The sequence below is a fragment of the Oncorhynchus gorbuscha genome, linkage group LG16, assembly GCF_021184085.1.
Source record: "Oncorhynchus gorbuscha isolate QuinsamMale2020 ecotype Even-year linkage group LG16, OgorEven_v1.0, whole genome shotgun sequence".
NCBI lineage: Eukaryota > Metazoa > Chordata > Actinopteri > Salmoniformes > Salmonidae > Oncorhynchus > Oncorhynchus gorbuscha.
In genome coordinates this window covers 2,959,928-2,980,254 of record NC_060188.1, presented here as the reverse complement: position 1 = coordinate 2,980,254, position 20,327 = coordinate 2,959,928, and the positions used below count along the sequence as shown (strand labels likewise).

The 20,327-nt window shown below is 46.7% G+C and overlaps 1 protein-coding gene across 1 annotated transcript in view; it reads left to right on the top strand.

Moving 5' to 3' along the window:
- Positions 1–20,327, top strand: part of LOC124000389 (dynein axonemal assembly factor 5-like) — an 83,904-nt gene that overhangs the window by 12,330 nt on the left and 51,247 nt on the right. Inside the window, 2 exon segments of the mRNA XM_046306709.1 lie at positions 1,463–1,695; positions 3,987–4,211. Coding sequence (XP_046162665.1) covers positions 1,463–1,695; positions 3,987–4,211 — 458 coding nt within the window.

The window sequence follows — 20,327 nt, the reverse complement described above, 5'->3', positions numbered from 1 at the left end:
TTTCTTATTGGACTAGTCCGTTTCTGTTTTAGTCAGTTTTCATCCGTTTGGTGCCTAATGAATATGACCGTTTGGTTGTGTAGTAGAGGTCGACCGATTAATCGGAATGGCCGATTAATTAGGGCCGATTTCAAGTTTTCATAACAATCGGAAATCGGTATTTTTGGAGACCGATTTGGCCAAATGTTTTTTTTCTTCTCTTTCTTTTTCCTTCTTTTTTTTTACACCTTTTATTTAATCTTTATTTAACTAGGCAAGTCGGTTAAGAACACATTCTTATTTTCAATGACAGCCTAGGAACGGTGGGTTAACTGCCTTGTTCAGGGGTAGAACGACAGATTTTTACCTTGTCAGCTCAGGGATTCAATCTTGCAACCTTACAGTTAAAATAGGTGTTCATTCAGTATTGTTGTAATTGTCATTATTACAAAAGCATTTTTATTTTATTTAAATCGGCCGATTTTAATCGGCATCTGTTTTTTTTGGGGGGGATCCTCCAATAATCGGTATCGGGCTTTGAAAAATCCTAATCGGTCGACCTCTATTGTGTAGTGCAGATCTGAGTCAGTCTGGATGAGTCTCTCTCCCTGCCAGTCATAAATCCAACACGGCCCCCTCCTGTCTGAAAAGGTCAGTGTCAGACAACTGGGACACAACCAGAAACGGCTTGTCTTGTCCTGTGTGATTCTGTAGGATTGATCACCCTCTTCCCCTCTCATTAGCAGCCTGCAAAAGAGAAATAGAAAGAGAGGGAGACCTGTTCATGAGGGAGGGAGACCCGCTCATAGGCTACTGAAGGAAGGTGGGAGAGCGGGAAGGCGGGGGAGAGAGGGGGAGGGAGGGTAGGCAGGGGAGAGGGATGAAGCATGTGGAGGCTATTAATTTAAAAATGTGTTCCACTTGCTCTGACAAGTCCCACGGAGAGGAAATCTCAATCATAAAACCAAAATGTACATGTCTGGAAAATGGGACTTCGGGTTTAGAGTAAGATGCAGTCCTCTCTCTCCATCAGCAGTATCACTGTGACAGCAGAAAACACCCGGCAAATGATGTTCCCTTCTTGCCTACGGAAGTGTCTTGTTGAAAATAAATCTTGTTGAAAATAAATCTTGTAAAATGCTCCATTAGCAAAACTGGGCCAGGGGGCTATGGAACAGTTGTTCTGTCTCTATTTCACAGTTAGAAATAGGAGAACACAGTTACAACACAATTAACTTATTAGCACTTGTAGATGGAGATTTATAGGCTGCGTTTACACAGGCAGCCCAATTCTGATCTTTTGCCAAATTATTGGTCTTTTGAACCAATCATTCAGTTCAGATCTTTTGCAGCTCTAATTGGTGCAAACAGAGCCTTAGATGTAAATCTTAATTGGTCCATTTGTGTGCTTTTTAGTAGGCTAATGCATGTTGGCATATTCATGCACTTTCTAACCCCCCCACCACCTCTCTACTCCCCCCAGTGGTGCGTCCGGGCCTGGGCTGCAGGGAGCTGGTGGTGAGGAACCTGTCCAACCTGCTGCCGGCGTTGGCTCGCGACGTGGTTGACTGGGTGGCGGGCACGCGGGTCAAGACGGCCCAGCTGCTGTATGCTCTGCTGCTGCACGCTGAGGACCACTGCACCCAGCACCTGCAGTTGCTGCTCTCCACGCTGTACCGTGCCTGCAACGACCCAGAGAGCGACGTGGTCACCAACGTGAGTGGTCGATACATAGAGACACATGCTATCACGGCGTGTTCTATGTAATCCAATGGGACATCCCTACACCATTGGAAATTAAATGTAAAATGGTTAAGGTAGGGGTTAAGGTTAGGATTTAGGGTAGGGATGTCCCAATGATTCTGGATAGCACTGACCTTTATCTCATCCTAGGTGGGGTGGTCAGGTCAGGAAGGGGTAGTCCTAATGGTTGGATGAGAGTGGTGGGATGGTATGGTTGGATGATAGTGGTTGGTCTAATGGTTGGATGATAGTCGTAGTCCTAATGCTTGGATGAGAGTGGTGGGATTATATGGTTGGATGATAGTGGTTAGATGATAGTGGTAGGTCTATTGGTTGGATGAGAGTGGTGGGATGGTAGTGGTAGGTCTAATGGTTGGATGATAGTGGTGGGATTATATGGTTGGATGATAGTGGTTAGATGATAGTGGTAGGTCTATTGGTTGGATGAGAGTGGTGGGATGGTAGTGGTAGGTCTAATGGTTGGATGGTAGTGGTAGAGCTAATGGTTGGATGATAGTGGTAGGCCTAATGGTAGGATGATAGTGGTAGGCCTAATGGTTGGATGATAGTGGTAGGCCTAATGGTTGGTTGGATGATGGTGGTAGGCCTAATGGTTGGATGATAGTGGTAGGCCTAATGGTTGGATGATAGTGGTAGGCATAATGGTTGGATGATAATGGTAGGTCTAATGGTTGGATGATAGTGGTAGGCCTAATGGTTGGATGATAGTGGTAGGCCTAATGGTTGGACGATAGTGGTAGGCCTAATGGTTGGATGATAGTGGTAGGCCTAATGGTTGGATGATAGTGGTAGGTCTAATGGTTTGATGATAGTGGTAGGCCTAATGGTTGGATGATAGTGGTAGGCCTAATGGTTGGATGATAGTGGTAGGCCTAATGGTTGAATGATAGTGGTTGGATGATAGTGGTAGGCCTAATGGTTGGATGATAGTGGTAGGCCTAATGGTTGGATGATAGTGGTAGGTCTAATGGTTGAATGATAGTGGTAGGATGATAGTGGTAGGCCTAATGGTTGGATGATAGTGGTAGGTCTAATGGTTGGATGATAGTGGTAGGTCTAATGTTTGAATGATAGTGGTAGGATGATAGTGGTAGGCCTAATGGTTGGATGATAGTGGTAGGTCTAATGGTTGGATGATAGTGGTAGGTCTAATGTTTGAATGATAGTGGTAGGATGATAGTGGTAGGCCTAATGGTTGGATGATAGTGGTAGGTCTAATGGTTGGATGATAGTGGTAGGATGATAGTGGTAGGCCTAATGGTTGGATGATAGTGGTAGGTCTAATGGTTGGATGATAGTGGTAGGTCTAATGGTTGGATGATAGTGGTAGGATGATAGTGGTAGGATGATAGTGGTAGGATGATAGTGGTAGGTCTAATGGTTGGATGATAGTGGTAGGATGATAGTGGTAGGTCTAATGGTTGGATGATAGTGGTAGGTCTAATGGTTGGATGATAGTGTTGCTATTGCAGCTGGTGAGCTCTTTCTTGGATATTGTCTCTCTTGTTAAACATATATTTCTCTGTATAGACTAACCTGGATGAATAAAGATTAAATCACTGTTAAATAAAGAAGATAATGGTAGATATCTGCTCTACAGGTCCAGTATACAGTACCTGTGTGTTGGCTACTTCAGTTCATCACTTGACAGATCTTTGTGAAACAAGCCGTAGACTGATGCACCATTTTAACAAACTGCTCACAGTACTAATGGCCTTCCTTCCTTCCTTCCTTCAAGTTATTTCTGTTATTGTCATGCTCATGGCCTATTTCCATTGACATTCTTTCCACCCAGAAACAGATGTTTCAGAGCTGCTGTGGTGAATTGCTTGATCTTGATGGTCATGTCATGAGAGGACACACCTGCTGGCCTTAGAATAGACAGCAGTGAATGGTGATATATGTGTCTTATAGCCCTGAGACAGTCAGGCTGGGCTGGGCTGGCCTACGGACTTGGGATGCACCTGCCCCAAGAGGAAGCATTTGATGGTTCCCCTGATCCACTGGCTGATAATGGATTATGAATTACGTTCTCTTCTGTGGTCTTCTGTTATGTTGAATTCTTTCATTTGTCCTCTTTCTTTCTCTCTTATTGTCTCTTTCTCTCTAGTATTGGTCTCTGCTCTCTGCTCTCTTGCTAATCTTTGCTCTATCAATTCAATGTGTTTTATTTGCATGAAATACACTCTGTAATATTGGCAAATCATTCCATAAACTATAGTATCCCCTGTCTCTCTCTGCAGTGTCTGAGGTCTGCCAAGCTGCTGGGGACCTTTGTCAGCCCTGAGGTCTTCCTCAAGCTGCTCCTGGTCCACTTGGAGACCCCTTCCTCCTCCTCCTCCCCCCACACCCCCCTCATGGTCCTGGCTGCCGTGCTGGGGGGCTGCTCCGGGGAACTCTTGAAACCACACCTCCAGAAGATCGCTGATACGCTGGTCCAACCAGACGTCTGCCAGGAGTACCAGCAGGTGAGTCTATGACCCTTGACCTATGGGTTGGGAATTGGGGGGTTAATGTCATAACTACTGGTCCAGGATCAGATCATTATCCATATGAATGGTCTGTGGTTAGGGGTAACTTCTGATAGTTCACATCTCAATGAGATGTTTCCTCTGTTATATTTGAGTCTCCAGCCAGGTCTGGTGAAGTTGGCATATAGACCGAGAGATGAAACAGTACCCTTTCTGAGGCACTTCGTTTTCACCCTAAAACTGTTTACAGTGAAAGGTTACATAAAGTGAAAGATTATTAAGATAAGATGCATTTTTTTCTATCAAGACTGTTGTGAAATCTTTTATAGGGATAACTGTGCTGTGAGGTCAGGGGGTTCACCTTGGAGTACATCACAAAATACTGACTCCACTAACGGCCACTGAGCAAGGCACATGTTGTTTTCACCAATCTGTCATTTAATTTCAACTGCTAGAGTCCTCTCGTAACCCTAAACCAACGAGAGAGACAGGCGGGGAGAGAGGGAGACACACAGGCGGGGAGAGAGGGAGACACACAGGCGGGGAGAGAGGGAGACACAGGAGGGGAGAGAGGGAGACACAGGCGGGGAGAGAGGGAGAGACACAGGCGGGGAGAGAGGGAGACACAGGCGGGGAGAGAGGGAGACACAGGCGGGGAGAGGGGAGACACACAGGCGGGGAGAGAGGGAGACACAGGCGGGGAGAGAGGGAGACACACAGGCGGGGAGAGAGGGAGACACAGGCGGGGAGAGAGGGAGACACAGGCGGGGAGAGAGGAGAGACACAGGCGGGAGAGAGGAGAGACACAGGCGGGGAGAGAGGGGGACACAGGCGGGGAGAGAGGGAGACACACAGGCGGGGAGAGAGGGAGACACAGGCGGGGAGAGAGGGAGACACACAGGCGGGGAGAGAGGGAGACACAGGCGGGGAGAGAGGGAGAGACACAGGCGGGGAGAGAGGGAGAGACACAGGCGGGGAGAGAGGGAGACACACAGGCGGGGAGAGAGGGAGACACACAGGCGGGGAGAGAGGGAGACACACAGGCGGGGAGAGAGGGAGACACACAGGCGGGGAGAGAGGAGACACACAGGCGGGGAGAGAGGGGAGAGAGAGAGAGAGCGAGACGGACAGCGAGAGAGAGAGAGAGGCGGGGAGAGAGGGGGGACAGGCGGGGAGAGAGAGAGACACAGGCGGGGAGAGAGAGAGACACAGGCGGGGAGAGAGGAGACACAGAGCGGGGAGAGAGGGAGACACAGAGAGGGAGAGAGAGAGAGAGAGAGAGAGAGAGAGAGAGAGAGAGAGAGAGAGAGAGAGAGAGAGAGAGAGAGAGAGAGAGAGAGAGAGAGAGAGAGAGAGAGAGAGAGAGAGAGAGAGAGAGAGAGACGGACAGAGAGAGAGAGAGAGAGAGCGAGACGAGACGGAGCGAGCGAGAGAGAGAGCGAGAGAGAGCGAGACGGACAGCGAGAGAGAGAGAGATAAAGGGAGCGAGAGAACAACATCCCTAATCCCTAATGTCTCAGTGGAAAAAGGAAAAGTAAAAGACCAGAGCAGCTCTTTCCTTCCCTTCCTCTCCTCTGGTGTCCCACATTTAGTTTACCTTTGATATTAAAATAACATTTCTCTGGCTGCGAAGGGCGGAGGGGGCTATTTTCACACATGCACTCACACTGCTGGCTGCAATGAGTCACCCATAACCCCCCCTGAGGGGCTCAGAATCATTTCCTCTGGAGGGGATGATAATAATAAAATATTAATTTCTCCTGACCTCTGCGTGTCTGGGTTGACCCCCCCCCCCCTGCCCCCCTGGTCATTTCAGAACAGACACATGGGGGCAACCGGTTTAGAAAAATAATAATAATAATAGCCAGTTTTCAACACTCACTGTGTGTGGAAGAGAGCAACGTTGAGCCCCCACCCTGTTAACAACCACTGCCCCCCAACCCCCTTTAAAGCACTGAGATTCCAACATTTCAAAGAGGGTCAGGGTCCCGGTGACAGACAGACAGGAGGGGAAACGGAACCCTTCTCCACCCCTCCTCTAGCAGGGGTCAAGCCAGAGCACGATGGACACAGATGGAGACAGACCTTCTGGTCCCTGGTCTGTCTGTCTCAATAAAGATCATCAGAAGTTAGTTTCTGTGGGTACTGAAGGGAAGCAGTACAGTACAGTGCTGACTGGGTATGTAAAGATCAGTGTCAGCAGTACAGTGCTGGGTATGTAAAGAGCAGGGTCAGCAGTACAGTACAGTGCTGGCTGGGTATGTAAAGATCAGTGTCAGCAGTACAGTACAGTGCTGGCTGGGTATGTAAAGATCAGGGTCAGCAGTACAGTACAGTGCTGGCTGGGTATGTAAAGATCAGTGTCAGCAGTACAGTACAGTGCTGGCTGGGTATGTAAAGATCAGTGTCAGCAGTACAGTACAGTGCTGGCTGGGTATGTAAAGAGCAGGGTTAGCAGTACAGTGCTGGCTGGGTATGTAAAGAGCAGGGTTAGCAGTACAGTGCTGGCTGGGTATGCAGTACAGTGCTGGCTGGGTATGTAAAGAGCAGGGTCAGCAGTACAGTGCTGGCTGGGTATGTAAAGCAGGGTCAGCAGTACAGTGCTGGCTGGGTATGTAAAGAGCAGGTACAGTGCAGTGCTGGCTGGGTATGTAAAGAGCAGTACAGTGCTGGCTGGGTATGTAAAGAGCAGGGTCAGCAGTACAGTGCTGGCTGGGTATGTAAAGAGCAGGGTCAGCAGTACAGTGCTGGCTGGGTATGTAAAGAGCAGGGTCAGCAGTACAGTGCTGGCTGGGTATGTAAAGAGCAGGGTCAGCAGTACAGTGCTGGCTGGGTATGTAAAGGGTCAGCAGTACAGTGCTGGCTGGGTATGTAAAGAGCAGGGTCAGCAGGGTGCTGGCTGGGTATGTAAAGAGCAGTACAGTGCTGGCTGGGTATGTAAAGAGCAGGGTCAGCAGCACAGTGCTGGCTGGGTATGTAAAGAGCAGGGTTAGCAGTACAGTGCTGGCTGGGTATGTAAAGAGCAGGGTCAGCAGTACAGTGCTGGCTGGGTATGTAAAGAGCAGGGTTAGCAAAACAGTGCTGGCTCGGTATGTAAAGAGCAGGGTCAGCAGTAGAGTGCTGGCTGGGTATGTAAAGAGCAGGGTTAGCAGTACAGTGCTGGCTGGGTATGTAAAGAGCAGGGTCAGCAGTACAGTGCTGGCTGGGTATGTAAAGAGCAGGGTCAGCAGTACAGTGCTGGCTGGGTATGTAAAGAGCAGGGTTAGCAGTACAGTGCAGGGTCAGCAGTACAGTACAGTGCTGGCTGGCTGGGTATGTAAAGAGCAGGGTCAGCAGTACAGTGCTGGCTGGGTATGTAAAGAAGAGTCAGGGTAGCAGTACAGTGCTGGCTGGGTATGTAAAGAGCAGGGTCAGCAGTACAGTGCTGGCTGGGTATGTAAAGAGCAGGGTCAGCAGTACAGTGCTGGCTGGGTATGTAAAGAGCAGGGTCAGCAGTACAGTACAGTGCTGGCTGGGTATGTAAAGAGCAGGGTCAGCAGTACAGTGCTGGCTGGGTATGTAAAGAGCAGGGTCAGCAGTACAGTGCTGGCTGGGTATGTAAAGAGCAGGGTCAGCAGTACAGTGCTGGCTGGGTATGTAAAGAGCAGGGTCAGCAGTACAGTGCTGGCTGGGTATGTAAAGAGCAGGGTCAGCAGTACAGTGCTGGCTGGGTATGTAAAGAGCAGGGTTAGCAGTACAGTGCTGGCTGGGTATGTAAAGAGCAGGGTCAGCAGTACAGTGCTGGCTGGGTATGTAAAGAGCAGGGTCAGCAGTACAGTGCTGGCTGGGTATGTAAAGAGCAGGGTCAGCAGTACAGTGCTGGCTGGGTATGTAAAGAGCAGGGTCAGCAGTACAGTGCTGGCTGGGTATGTAAAGAGCAGGGTCAGCAGTACAGTGCTGGCTGGGTATGTAAGGGTCAGCAGTACAGTGCTGGCTGGGTATGTAAAGAGCAGGTCAGCAGTACAGTGCTGGCTGGGTATGTAAAGAGCAGGGTCAGCAGTACAGTGCTGGCTGGGTATGTAAAGAGCAGGGTCAGCAGTACAGTGCTGGCTGGGTATGTAAAGAGCAGGGTCAGCAGTACAGTGCTGGCTGGGTATGTAAAGAGCAGGGTCAGCAGTACAGTGCTGGCTGGGTATGTAAAGAGCAGGGTCAGCAGTACAGTGCTGGCTGGGTATGTAAAGAGCAGGGTCAGCAGTACAGTGCTGGCTGGGTATGTAAAGAGCAGGGTCAGCAGTACAGTGCTGGCTGGGTATGTAAAGAGCAGGGTCAGCAGTACAGTGCTGGCTGGGTATGTAAAGAGCAGGGTCAGCAGTACAGTACAGTGCTGGCTGGGTATGTAAAGAGCAGGGTCAGCAGTACAGTGCTGGCTGGGTATGTAAAGAGCAGGGTCAGCAGTACAGTGCTGGCTGGGTATGTAAAGAGCAGGGTCAGCAGTACAGTGCTGGCTGGGTATGTAAAGAGCAGGGTCAGCAGTACAGTGCTGGCTGGGTAGCTAAAGGGACATAAAAAAAAAGTCAACTTCATATTCATCATCTCCAGCACCTCCCCAACATCAGCAGATGTGAAAATGGCACGTTTCTATGTTTTTTAGTTTAAAAAAAATAGAGGAACATAAGTGTTTCCAATGACATCATCAAAACATTGGTAGACAATTAGTGGCAATGCCTACTCATAATTGGTTAAAATCACAAGGTGCACACCGATGATGTCATTGGAAACACTTATCTTCCTCAATGTTTTTTTACTACAAAATATAGAAACACACCATTTTCACAGATGTTGATGTTGGGGTGGTGCTGGAGATGATGAATGTAAAGTTAAAAAATTGTGAAATTCCCCTTTTAAAGAGCAGGGTTACCAGAACAGACCGACACACCTGCAGTATTCTTTGAAAACAACCAGGCCAGACAACAGAGCAGGGCCAAACCAGAGAGGGCCAGGCAGGCCACCATTGGGCTGTAAATAACATGAGAGAGAAGGGAGAGGAGCATCTGCTTTCCTGTAGACACACACCAAGCACACACACACACACGGCGGAGTGGACAGACAGACACAGATAGACAGGTAGGCAGACAGTCAGAAAGACGGACAGAGCAGAACAGACAGACAGAAAGACAGGTTGGCAGACATACACACAAACACACACCAAGCATGCAAGTAAGTGTATGCAGACACTGACAGGCAGACACTGACAGGCAGACACTGACAGGCAGACACCGACAGGCAGACACTGACAAGCAGACACTGACAGGACACTGACAGGCAGACACTGACAGGCAGACACCGACAGGCAGACACCGACAGGCAGACACCGACAGGCAGACACCGACAGGCAGACACCGACAGGCAGACACCGACAGGCAGACACCGACAGGCAGACACCGACAGGCAGACACCGACAGGCAGACACCGGCAGACACACATACATTGGATGAACATACTATAGAGAAAGTCAGTGTACAAATAGTTGGGAGTGTGGGTGGATGACAAGCTGAGCTTCACTGTTCATGTGGAGAACTTGATAAGGAAGCTCAAGCTGAAAATAGGGTTTTATTACCGGCATACGGCTTGTTTTTCCTCTGAAGGCCAGGCAGGAGCTGGTACGATGTACAGTACCTGTCAAAAGTTTGGACACCTACTCATTCAAGGATTTTTCTTTATTTTTACTATTTTCTACATTGCAGAATAATAGGGAAGACATCAAAACTATGAAATAACACATATGGAATCATGTAGTAACCAAAAAAGTGTTAAACAAATCAAAATATATTTATATTTGAGATTCTTCTAAGTCAACCAGCTTCACCTGGAATGCTTTTCCAAAAGTCTTGAAGGAGTTCCCACATATGCTGAGCACTTGTTGGCTGCTTTTTCTTCACTCTGCGGTCCAACTCATCCCAAACCATCTCAATTGGGTTGAGGTTGGGTGATTGTGGAGGCTAGATCATCTGATGCAGCACTCCATCACTCTCCTTCTTGGTCAAATAGCCCTTACACAGCCTGGAGGTGTGTCAAATCAAATGTTATTGGTCACATACACATGGTTAGCACTCGCAAGTCTAGCGAAATTCTTCTGCTTCTAGATCCGACAGTGCAGCAGTATCTAACAGGTAAAATCTAACAAATTCCACAACTAAACCTAATTACACACAATCTAATAAAGAAATGAGTCTAAAATATATAGATGAGCAGTGACAGAGCAGCTAAGATGCAATAGATAGTGAAGGATAACAGTACATATGAGATGAGTAATGCGAGTTTGTAAACATCCTTAAAGTGGCATTATTAATGTGATTAGTGTTCCATTTATTAAAGTGGCCAATGATATCAAGTCTATAGGTAGGCAGCTGCCTCTGTGCTAGTGGTGGCTGTTTAACAACGTTGAGATTGAAAAACAGCTTCTATCTCTCTGTCCCAGCTCTGATGCACCTGTACTGACCTCACCTTCTGGATGATAGCGGGGTGAACAGGCAGTGGCTCGGGTGGTTGTTGTCCTTGATGATCTTTTTGGCCTTCCTGTGACATCGGGTGGTGTAGGTGTCCTAGAGGGCAGGTAGTTTGCTCATCAGACCAAAGGACAGATTTTCACGGTCTAATGTTCATTGCTCGTGTTTCTTGGCCCAAGCAAGTCTCTTCTTATTATTGGTGTCCTTTTAGTAGTGGTTTATTTGCAGGAATTCAACCATGAAGGCCTGATTCACGCAGTCTCCTCTGAACAGTTGATGTTGAGGTTAGAGGTCGACCGATTAATCGGCATGATTAATTTGGGCCAATTTCAAGTTTTCACAACAATCGGTAATCAGCCTTTCTGGATGCCGGTTTTACATTTCCCTCCACGAGGAGACTGAGTGGCCACCTGTTACGCAAGTGCAGCATCAAAAGGACCTTGTGGCTGCAATGAGCCAAGGTAAGTTGCTAGCTAGCATTAAACTTATCTTTAAAAAAAAAAAAGCAATCTTAACATAATCACTAGTTAACTACACATGGTTGATGATATTACTAGTTTAACTAGCTTGTCCTGCGTTGCATATAATCCGTGCGGTGCCTGTTAATTTATCATCGAATCACAGCCTACTTCACCAAACGGGTGATGATTTAACAAAAGCGCATTCGTGAAAGAAGCACATTCGTTGCACAAATGTACCTAACAATAAACATCAATGCCTTAACATTAATACACACAATATTTAGTTAATATTGACTGTTAACAGCATTTATTTTAACTAGGGAAAGGGTGTCACTTCTCTTGCGTTCAGTGCAAGCAGAGTCAGGGTTTATGCAACAGTTTGGGCTGCCTGGCTCGTTGCGAACTGGGTTTCTTCCTCACAAAGACTACATAATTATGACATAACATTGAAGGTTGTGCAATGTAACAGGAATATTTAGATTTAGGGATGCCACCCGTTGGATAAAATATGGAACGGTTCCGTATTTCACTGAAAGAATAAACGTTGTGTTTTCGAAATGAAAGTTTCCAGATTTAACCATATTAATGACCTAAGGCTCATATTTATGTGTGTTTATTATAATTAAGTCTATGATTTGATATTTGATAGAGCAGTCTGACTGAGCGGTGGTAGGCAGCAGCAGGCTCGTAAGCATTCATTCAAACTTTACTGCGTTTGCCAGCAGCTCTTCGCAAAGCTTGAAGCACAGCGCTGTTTATGACTTCAAGCCTATCAACTCCCGAGATTAGGCTGGCAATACTAAAGTGCCTATAAGAACATCCAATAGTCAAAGGTATATGAAATACAAATGGTATAGAGAGAAATAGTTTACGCGTCATAATTCCTATAATAACTACAACCTAAAACTTCTTAACTGGGAATATTGAACCACCAGCTTTCATATATTCTGTGCAAGGAACTTAAACATCAGCTTTTTTACATGGCACATATTGCACTTTTACTTTCTTCTCCAAGACTGTGTTTTTGCATTATTTAAACCAAATTGAACATGTTTCATTATTTATTTGAGACTAAATAGGTTTTATTGATGTATTATATTAAGTTAAAATAAAAGGGTTCAGTGTTCATTCTGTATTGTTGTAATTGTCATTATTACAAATATAAATAAAAATTAGCCTATTAATTGGTGTCGGCTTTTTTGGGTCCTCCAATCTGTATCGGTATTGAAAAATCATAATCGGTCGACCTCTAGCTGAGATGTGTCTGTTACTTGAACTCTGTGAAGCATTTATTTGGGCTGCAATTTCTGAGGCTGGTAACTAATGAACTTATCCTCTGCAGCAGAGGTAACTCTGGGTCTTCCTTTCCTGTGGCGGTCCTCATGAGAGCCAGTTTCATCATAGCGCTTGATGGTTTTTGCGACTGCACTTGAACAAACTTCAAAGTTCTTGAAATGTTCCATGTTGACTGACCTTCATGTCTTAAAGTAATGATGGACTGTCGTTTCTCTTTGCTTATTTGAGCTCTTGGTCTTTTACCAATTAGGGCTGTCTTCTGTATACCCCCTACCTTGTCACAACACAACTGATTGGCTCCAACGCATTACGAAGGAAAGAAATTCCACCAATTAACTTTTTTTAGAAGGCACACCTGTTAATTGAAATACATTCCAGGTGACTACCTCATGAAGCTGGTTGAGAGAATGCCAAGAGTGTGCAAAGCTGTCATCAAGTCAAAGGGTGGCTATTTGAAGAATCTGTTTGTTTAACACTTTTTTGGTTACTACATGATTCCATCTGTTATTTCATAGTTTTGATGTCTTCACTATTATTCTACAATAGAAAATAGTAAAAATAAAGAAAAACCCTTGAATGAGTAGGTGTTGTAAAACTGTTGGCCAGTAGTGTATGCAGGCCTCTACCTTGAGAGAACTTGATTCAGTATATCATGCAGCTCTCGGGTTCTTTACCAATCAAAAACGTTGGTGGAGTTTAAACACTTGGTCGATTATAAATATCATGAAGAGTGTAATTGTCTTTAGGACTGCTGTTTTTTAGTTATGACATTTTGTGTTTCTCTATGTAATATGTAATTGTTGTACTGTATGTGTGTATAGTTTTGTTCAATGTTGTGTTAGTGTATGTAAGTAGTTTTTTGTGAAACGTTGTTCCTCTTGCAGCTGTCGGGACCAGGTCTCCCTTGAAAAGTAGATGTTACCTCTATGAGAAAAACCTGTGGAAATGAAGGTTAAATCAAAATGATCAAATACTCTGACATGAACTTCAGAGACCCAGTCATCACACAGATGGTGTGAAGGTTAGCCAGCAGCCACAGTGATCATGCTTGTTGGACTAACTGTCTGGTTTTCATATCAGTTTAGCTCGTTGGTTTTTAGACATGTAAGGGGAAAATGCCAAATGAGCACATTGGGCAGCGGTGGTGCTAAGATAAAGTAGAGTTAAAAAAATAATAGTTAAATTGCAGACTCAAGATGCTATGCTTTTTAAAATAAACTTCAAAAGTTGTGTTTTTGATCCTTCCAACATTAGAGAGTTTTGTGCAAGAGAGTGAGAGGTTTGACTTGGACCAAAAAGCAGTAAAACAAATCAAATCTAAATAATCTTCAAAGTCACCAGCTGGTCAGCAGAGAGCGGGAGAGGGAGAGAGAGAGAGAGAGAGAGGGAGGGAGAGAGAGAGAGACAGCCCCTTGAAGATGTGGACACTGATATTGTGCTTGGCACTCACAATGACTTCACTGTGGCAGAGAGGAGTTGAAAGGAGTGTTGGTTAGTTAAGCTTCCGTGTCGTACAAGTTGCACTTGTAATTATAGGACATACCATAAAACACACACACCCACAGACATGAAGCTATTAGTACATAATAGAGACACGCTCTCACTCTACAGCTGAGGGCCATTGTGGTGTTGCCGTGGCTGCGGCGCTAGTCTCACATTTGCGGAGCTAAAGCAAACAGGCAGATGAGAGAGTGGGAGAGAGAAAGGTGAAGGGAAGGAGTGTTTACAACCACGTCGTTAACAGACAGAACATTACACAGCAAGACACTGGCAAAGTGCTGAGCCAGAGGAGTGGAGGAGAGGAGGCTCTGTTTTCTATCTTGTCTTCTGTGCAAATGCTGCCGAGAGACTTGGGAGTGGCTGTCCTTTGTGTGGCATGGTGACGCCATATCGGCCATATTACTGTCTCAGAAAACACAAACCCACTCTGACATGTTTCCTCTGTCTGATGTCATGGCCGCTGACAGCTGTGGCCTGCTCATCTCGCTGTTGAAAGAGAGGAAAGAAAGGAGGAGTGCGGTGGTGGGTTGGGCTTACCGTACCCGTGCCCGTGGCTGCCACCTCACCTGTGGACTGACACAACCGGGTCTGAGCTCCAGGGGTGTATCTGTTTCCCTGTTGCCATGACACCGGCAGAAGTTGTGGGGGGGTGGTAATGAATCCCCAACTACCTCAGTATGTCAGTGTGCATTTGTGTCAGACACACACGGTGTTACGAGGCCCTGTGGCGTGTGCACTGGCACAGCACCAGTCAGGCTCCAGGTGTGTCTAACACATGATTATATCCACTAAGCCACTTTTACCTCTCCTCTCCCACACCTACTGATGGCTGTTTTGATGTCAGTGTCTGTCTGTGTGTTACAATGTTAAACGTCTGGTGGTGTCTCGCTACAGCATCCTGGGCTGCCTCCCTAGGGGTGTTGTGGCAGACCAGAACAGACCACAACAAACCAGAACAGACCAGATCACAGCAGACCAGAACAGACCAGACCACAGCAGAGAACAGAACAGACCACAGCAGAGAACAGAACAGACCACAGCAGAGAACAGACAGACCACAGCAGAGAACAGAACAGACCACAGCAGAGAACAGACCAGAACAGACCACAGCAGAGAACAGAACAGACCCGAACAGACCACAGCAGAGAACAGACCAGAACAGACCACAGCAGAGAACAGAACAGACCACAGCAGAGAACAGACCAGAACAGACCACAGCAGAGAACAGACCAGAACAGACCACAGCAGAGAACAGAACAGAACAGACCACAGCAGAGAACAGACCACAGACCACAGCAGAGAACAGACCAGAACAGACCACAGAGCAGAACAGAACAGAAACAGACCAAAACAGAGCAGAACAGAACTCAGCAGAGAACAGACCAAAACAGACCAGAACAGAGCAGACCAGAACAGAACAGACCAGAACAGAACAGACCAGAACAGAGCAGACCAGAACAGAACAGACCAGAACAGACCAGAACAGAACAGACCAGAACAGAACAGACCAGAACAGAACAGGACAGAACAGAGCAGACCAGAACAGAACAGAACAGAGCAGACCAGAACAGAACAGACCAGAACAGAGCAGACCAGAACAGACCAGACCAGACCAGAACAGACCAGAACAGGACAGACCAGAACAGACCAGAACAGGACAGAACAGACCAGAACAGAACAGAGTGAAACCTCCACATTCTCTCTGCTCTATTCCCATGATAGTGAGCTGCAGGGCTGTAAAGAGGGGGATCCCCACAGAAATACAATAACTAGAGATTCTATGAGTATCCTCACCACCCACTGTGAGCACGTCCACACTCTACAGGGGGGGTGAAAATGGGTCACAACTCCTGCAGCTCAGTCGCACGCTGGGTATGTACATAGTCAACGGTAGGCTTCGAGGGGACTCCTATGGTAGGTACACCTATAGCTCATCTCTTGGCAGTAGTACTGTAGACTACTTTATCACTGACCTCAACCCAGAATCTCTCAGAGCGTTCACAGTCAGCCCACTGACACCCCTATCAGACCACAGCAAAATCACAGTCTACTTAAACAGAGCAATACTCAATCATGAGGCATCAAAGCCAAAGGAACTGAGTAACATTAAGAAATGCTATAGATGGAAGGAATGCAGTTTGGAAACCTACCAAAAAACAATTAGGCAACAACAAATCCCCTTTTAGACAATTTCCTGGGCAAAACGTTCCACTGTAATAGTGAAGGTGTAAACTTGGCAGTAGAAAATCTTAACAGTATATTTGACCTCTCAGCTTCCCTATCAAATCTAAAAGTCTCAAATAGAAAACCCGAAGAAAATTAACAATAATGACAAATGGTTTGATGAAGAATGCAAAAATCTAAGAAAGAAATTGAGAAACCTGTCCAACCAAAAACATAGAGACCCGGAAAACCTGAGTCTATGCCTTCACTATGGTGAATCACTAAAACAATACAGAAATACACTACGGAAAAAGAAGGAACAGCATGTCAGAAATCAGCTCAATGCAATTGAAGAATCCATAGACTCTAACCACTTCTGGGAAAATTGGAAAACACTAAACAAACAACAACACGAAGAATTATCTATCCAAAATGGAGATGTATGGGTAAACCACTTCTCCAATCTTTTTGGTTCTATAACAAAGAATAAAGAGCAAAGACATATACATGATCAAATACAGATCTTAGAATAAACTATTAAAGACTACCAGAACCCACTGGATTATCCAATTACATTGAATGAGTTACAGGACAAAATAAAAACCCTCCAACCCAAAAAGGCCTGTGGTGTCGATGGTATCCTCAATGAAATAATCAAATATACAGACAACAATTTCCAATTGGCTATACTAAAACTCTTTAACATCATACTTAGCTCTGGCATCTTCCCCAATATTTGGAACCAAGGACTGATCACCCCAATCCACAAAAGTGGAGACAAATTTGACCCCAATAACTACCGTGGAATATGTGTCAACAGTAACCTTGGGAAAATCCTCTGTATTATTATTAACAGCAGACTTGTACATTTCCTCAATGAAAACAATGTACTGAGCAAATGTCAAATTGGCTTTTTACCAAATTACCGTACAACAGACCATGTATTCACCCTGAACACCCTAATTGACAACCAAACAAACCAAAACAAAGGCAAAGTCTTCTCATGCTTTGTTGATTTCAAAAAAGCCTTCGACTCAATCTGGCATGAGGGTCTGCTATACAAACTGATGGAAAGTGGTGTTGGGGGTAAAACATATGACATTATAAAATCCATGTACACAAACAACAAGTGTGCGGTTAAAATTGGCAAAAAACACACATTTCTTCACACAGGGTCGTGGGGTTAGACAGGGATGCAGCTTAAGCCCCACCCTCTTCAACATATATATCAACGAATTGGCGCGGGCACTAGAAAAGTCTGCAGCACCCGACCTCCCCCTGCTAGAATCCTAAGTCAAATGTCCGCTGTTTGCTGATGATCTGGTGCTTCTGTCACCAACCAAGGAGGGTTGGAGCGAGTGGTCGCATCTGCACGTCGCTCCAACGGGTAGTATAACTTTTTCATTATATTTCATTATATCACAACGGTTTGATTTGTCTTATCTTAGCAAATTCTTCTCAGCTAGCTAATAGCCGTCTTTGTATCAAAGATAATTGCGTAATTATCGTCACTAGCCAGCTAGCTAACGTCCACTGATTAGCTGCACTGGAGAAACTAACACTCAACTGAACGACTTGATTAGTTTAGTGTTAGCTAGCTACATAGCTGTCTTTGCTGTCTTCGTATCATCGTATCCAAGATAATTGTGTTGTTTAGGTTTAGAGTGTGTAGTCTTAGAGCGATTATCTTAATTTACCGAGGTTAGCTAGCCAGCTATTTGTCGTCCTTAACGTAGGTGACACTGCTAGCTAGCCAACAGCTAGCCAACGCTAGCCAACGTCTTCTGTATAGAACTCAACTACCCGGTCGCACTCACAGGTAGTATCACATTTTCACTTCATTTCATTACAGTACAACGGTTTGATTTGTTTGATCGTAGCTAGCTACTTAGCTAGCTACATAGCCGTCTTTGTATCAAAGATAATTGTGTAGTTTAGAGCGATTTTCTAGGTTCGCTAGCCATCTATTGTCGTTCTTTTAACGCAACGTAACGTAAACAACACTGCTAGCTAGCCTGCTAGCCCCCGAATAGCAACACTGCAGAAACTATTACACTCAACGGAACGACTTGATTAGTGTAGTGTCAACAACGCACCCACTGCCAGCTGGCCTACTTCAGCAGTACTGTATCATTTTAATCATTTTAGTCAATAAGATTCTTGCTACGTAGCTTAACTTTCTGAACATTCGAGACGTGTAGTCCACTTGTCATTCCAATCTCCTTTGCATTAGCGTAGCCTCTTCTGTAGCCTGTCAACTATGTGTCTGTTTATCCCTGTTCTCTCCTCTCTGCACAGACCATACAAACGCTCCTCACCGCGTGGCCGCGGCCACCCTACTCTGGTGGTCCCAGCGCGCACGACCCACGTGGAGTTCCAGGTCTCCGGTAGCCTCTGGAACTGCCAATCTGCGGTCAACAAGGCAGAGTTCATCTCAGCCTAAGCCTCCCTCCAGTCCCTCGACTTCTTGGCACTGACGGAAACATGGATCACCACAGACAACACTGCTACTCCTACTGCTCTCTCTTCGTCCGCCCACGTGTTCTCGCACACCCCGAGAGCGTCTGGTCAGCGGGGTGGTGGCACCGGGATCCTCATCTCTCCCAAGTGGTCATTCTCTCTTTCTCCCCTTACCCATCTGTCTATCGCCTCCTTTGAATTCCATGCTGTCACAGTTACTAGCCCGTTCAAACTTAACATCCTTATCATTTATCGCCCTCCAGGTTCCCTCGGAGAGTTCATCAATGAGCTTGATGCCTTGATAAGCTCCTTTCCTGAGGACGGCTCACCTCTCACAGTTCTGGGCGACTTTAACCTCCCCACGTCTACCTTTGACTCTTTCCTCTCTGCCTCCTTCTTTCCACTCCTCTCCTCTTTTGACCTCACCCTCTCACCTTCCCCCCCTACTCACAAGGCAGGCAATACGCTCGACCTCATCTTTACTAGATGCTGTTCTTCCACTAACCTCATTGCAACTCCCCTCCAAGTCTCCGACCACTGCCTTTTCCCTCTCGCTCTCATCCAACACCTCCCACACTGCCCCTACTCGGATGGTATCGCGCCGTCCCAACCTTCGCTCTCTCTCCCCCGCTACTCTCTCCTCTTCCATCCTATCATCTCTTCCCTCCGCTCAAACCTTCTCCCACCTATCTCCTGATTCTGCCTCCTCAACCCTCCTCTCCTCCCTCTCTGCATCCCTTGACTCTCTATGTCCCCTATCCTCCAGGCCGGCTCGGTCCTCCCCTCCCGCTCCGTGGCTCGATGACTCATTGCGAGCTCACAGAACAGGGCTCCGGGCAGCCGAGCGGAAATGGAGGAAAACTCGCGTCCCTGCGGACCTGGCATCCTTTCACTCCCTCCTCTCTACATTTTCCTCCTCTGTCTCTGCTGCTAAAGCCACTTTCTACCACGCTAAATTCCAAGCATCTGCCTCTAACCCTAGGAAGCTCTTTGCCACCTTCTCCTCCCTCCTGAATCCTCCGCCCCCTCCCCCCTCCTCCCTCTCTGCAGATGACTTCGTCAACCATTTTGAAAAGAAGGTCGACGACATCCGATCCTCGTTTGCTAAGTCAAACGACACCGCTGGTTCTGCTCACACTGCCCTACCCTGTGCTCTGACCTCTTTCTCCCCTCTCTCTCCAGATGAAATCTCGCGTCTTGTGACGGCCGGCCGCCCAACAACCTGCCCCCTTGACCCTATCCCCTCCTCTCTTCTCCAGACCATTTCCGGAGACCTTCTCCCTTACCTCACCTCGCTCATCAACTCATCCCTGACCGTTGGCTACGTCCCTTCCGTCTTCAAGAGAGCGAGAGTTGCACCCCTTCTGAAAAAACCTACACTCGATCCCTCCGATGTCAACAATTACAGACCAGTATCCCTTCTTTCTTTTCTCTCCAAAACTCTTGAACGTGCCGTCCTTAACCAGCTTCCCGCTATCTCTCTCTGAATGACCTTCTTGATCCAAATCAGTCAGGTTTCAAGACTAGTCATTCAACTGAGACTGCTCTCCTCTGTATCACGGAGGCGCTCCGCACTGCTAAAGCTAACTCTCTCTCCTCTGCTCTCATCCTTCTAGATCTATCGGCTGCCTTCGATACTGTGAACCATCAGATCCTCCTCTCCACCCTCTCCGAGTTGGGCATCTCCGGCGCGGCCCACGCTTGGATTGCGTCCTACCTGACAGGTCGCTCCTACCAGGTGGCGTGGC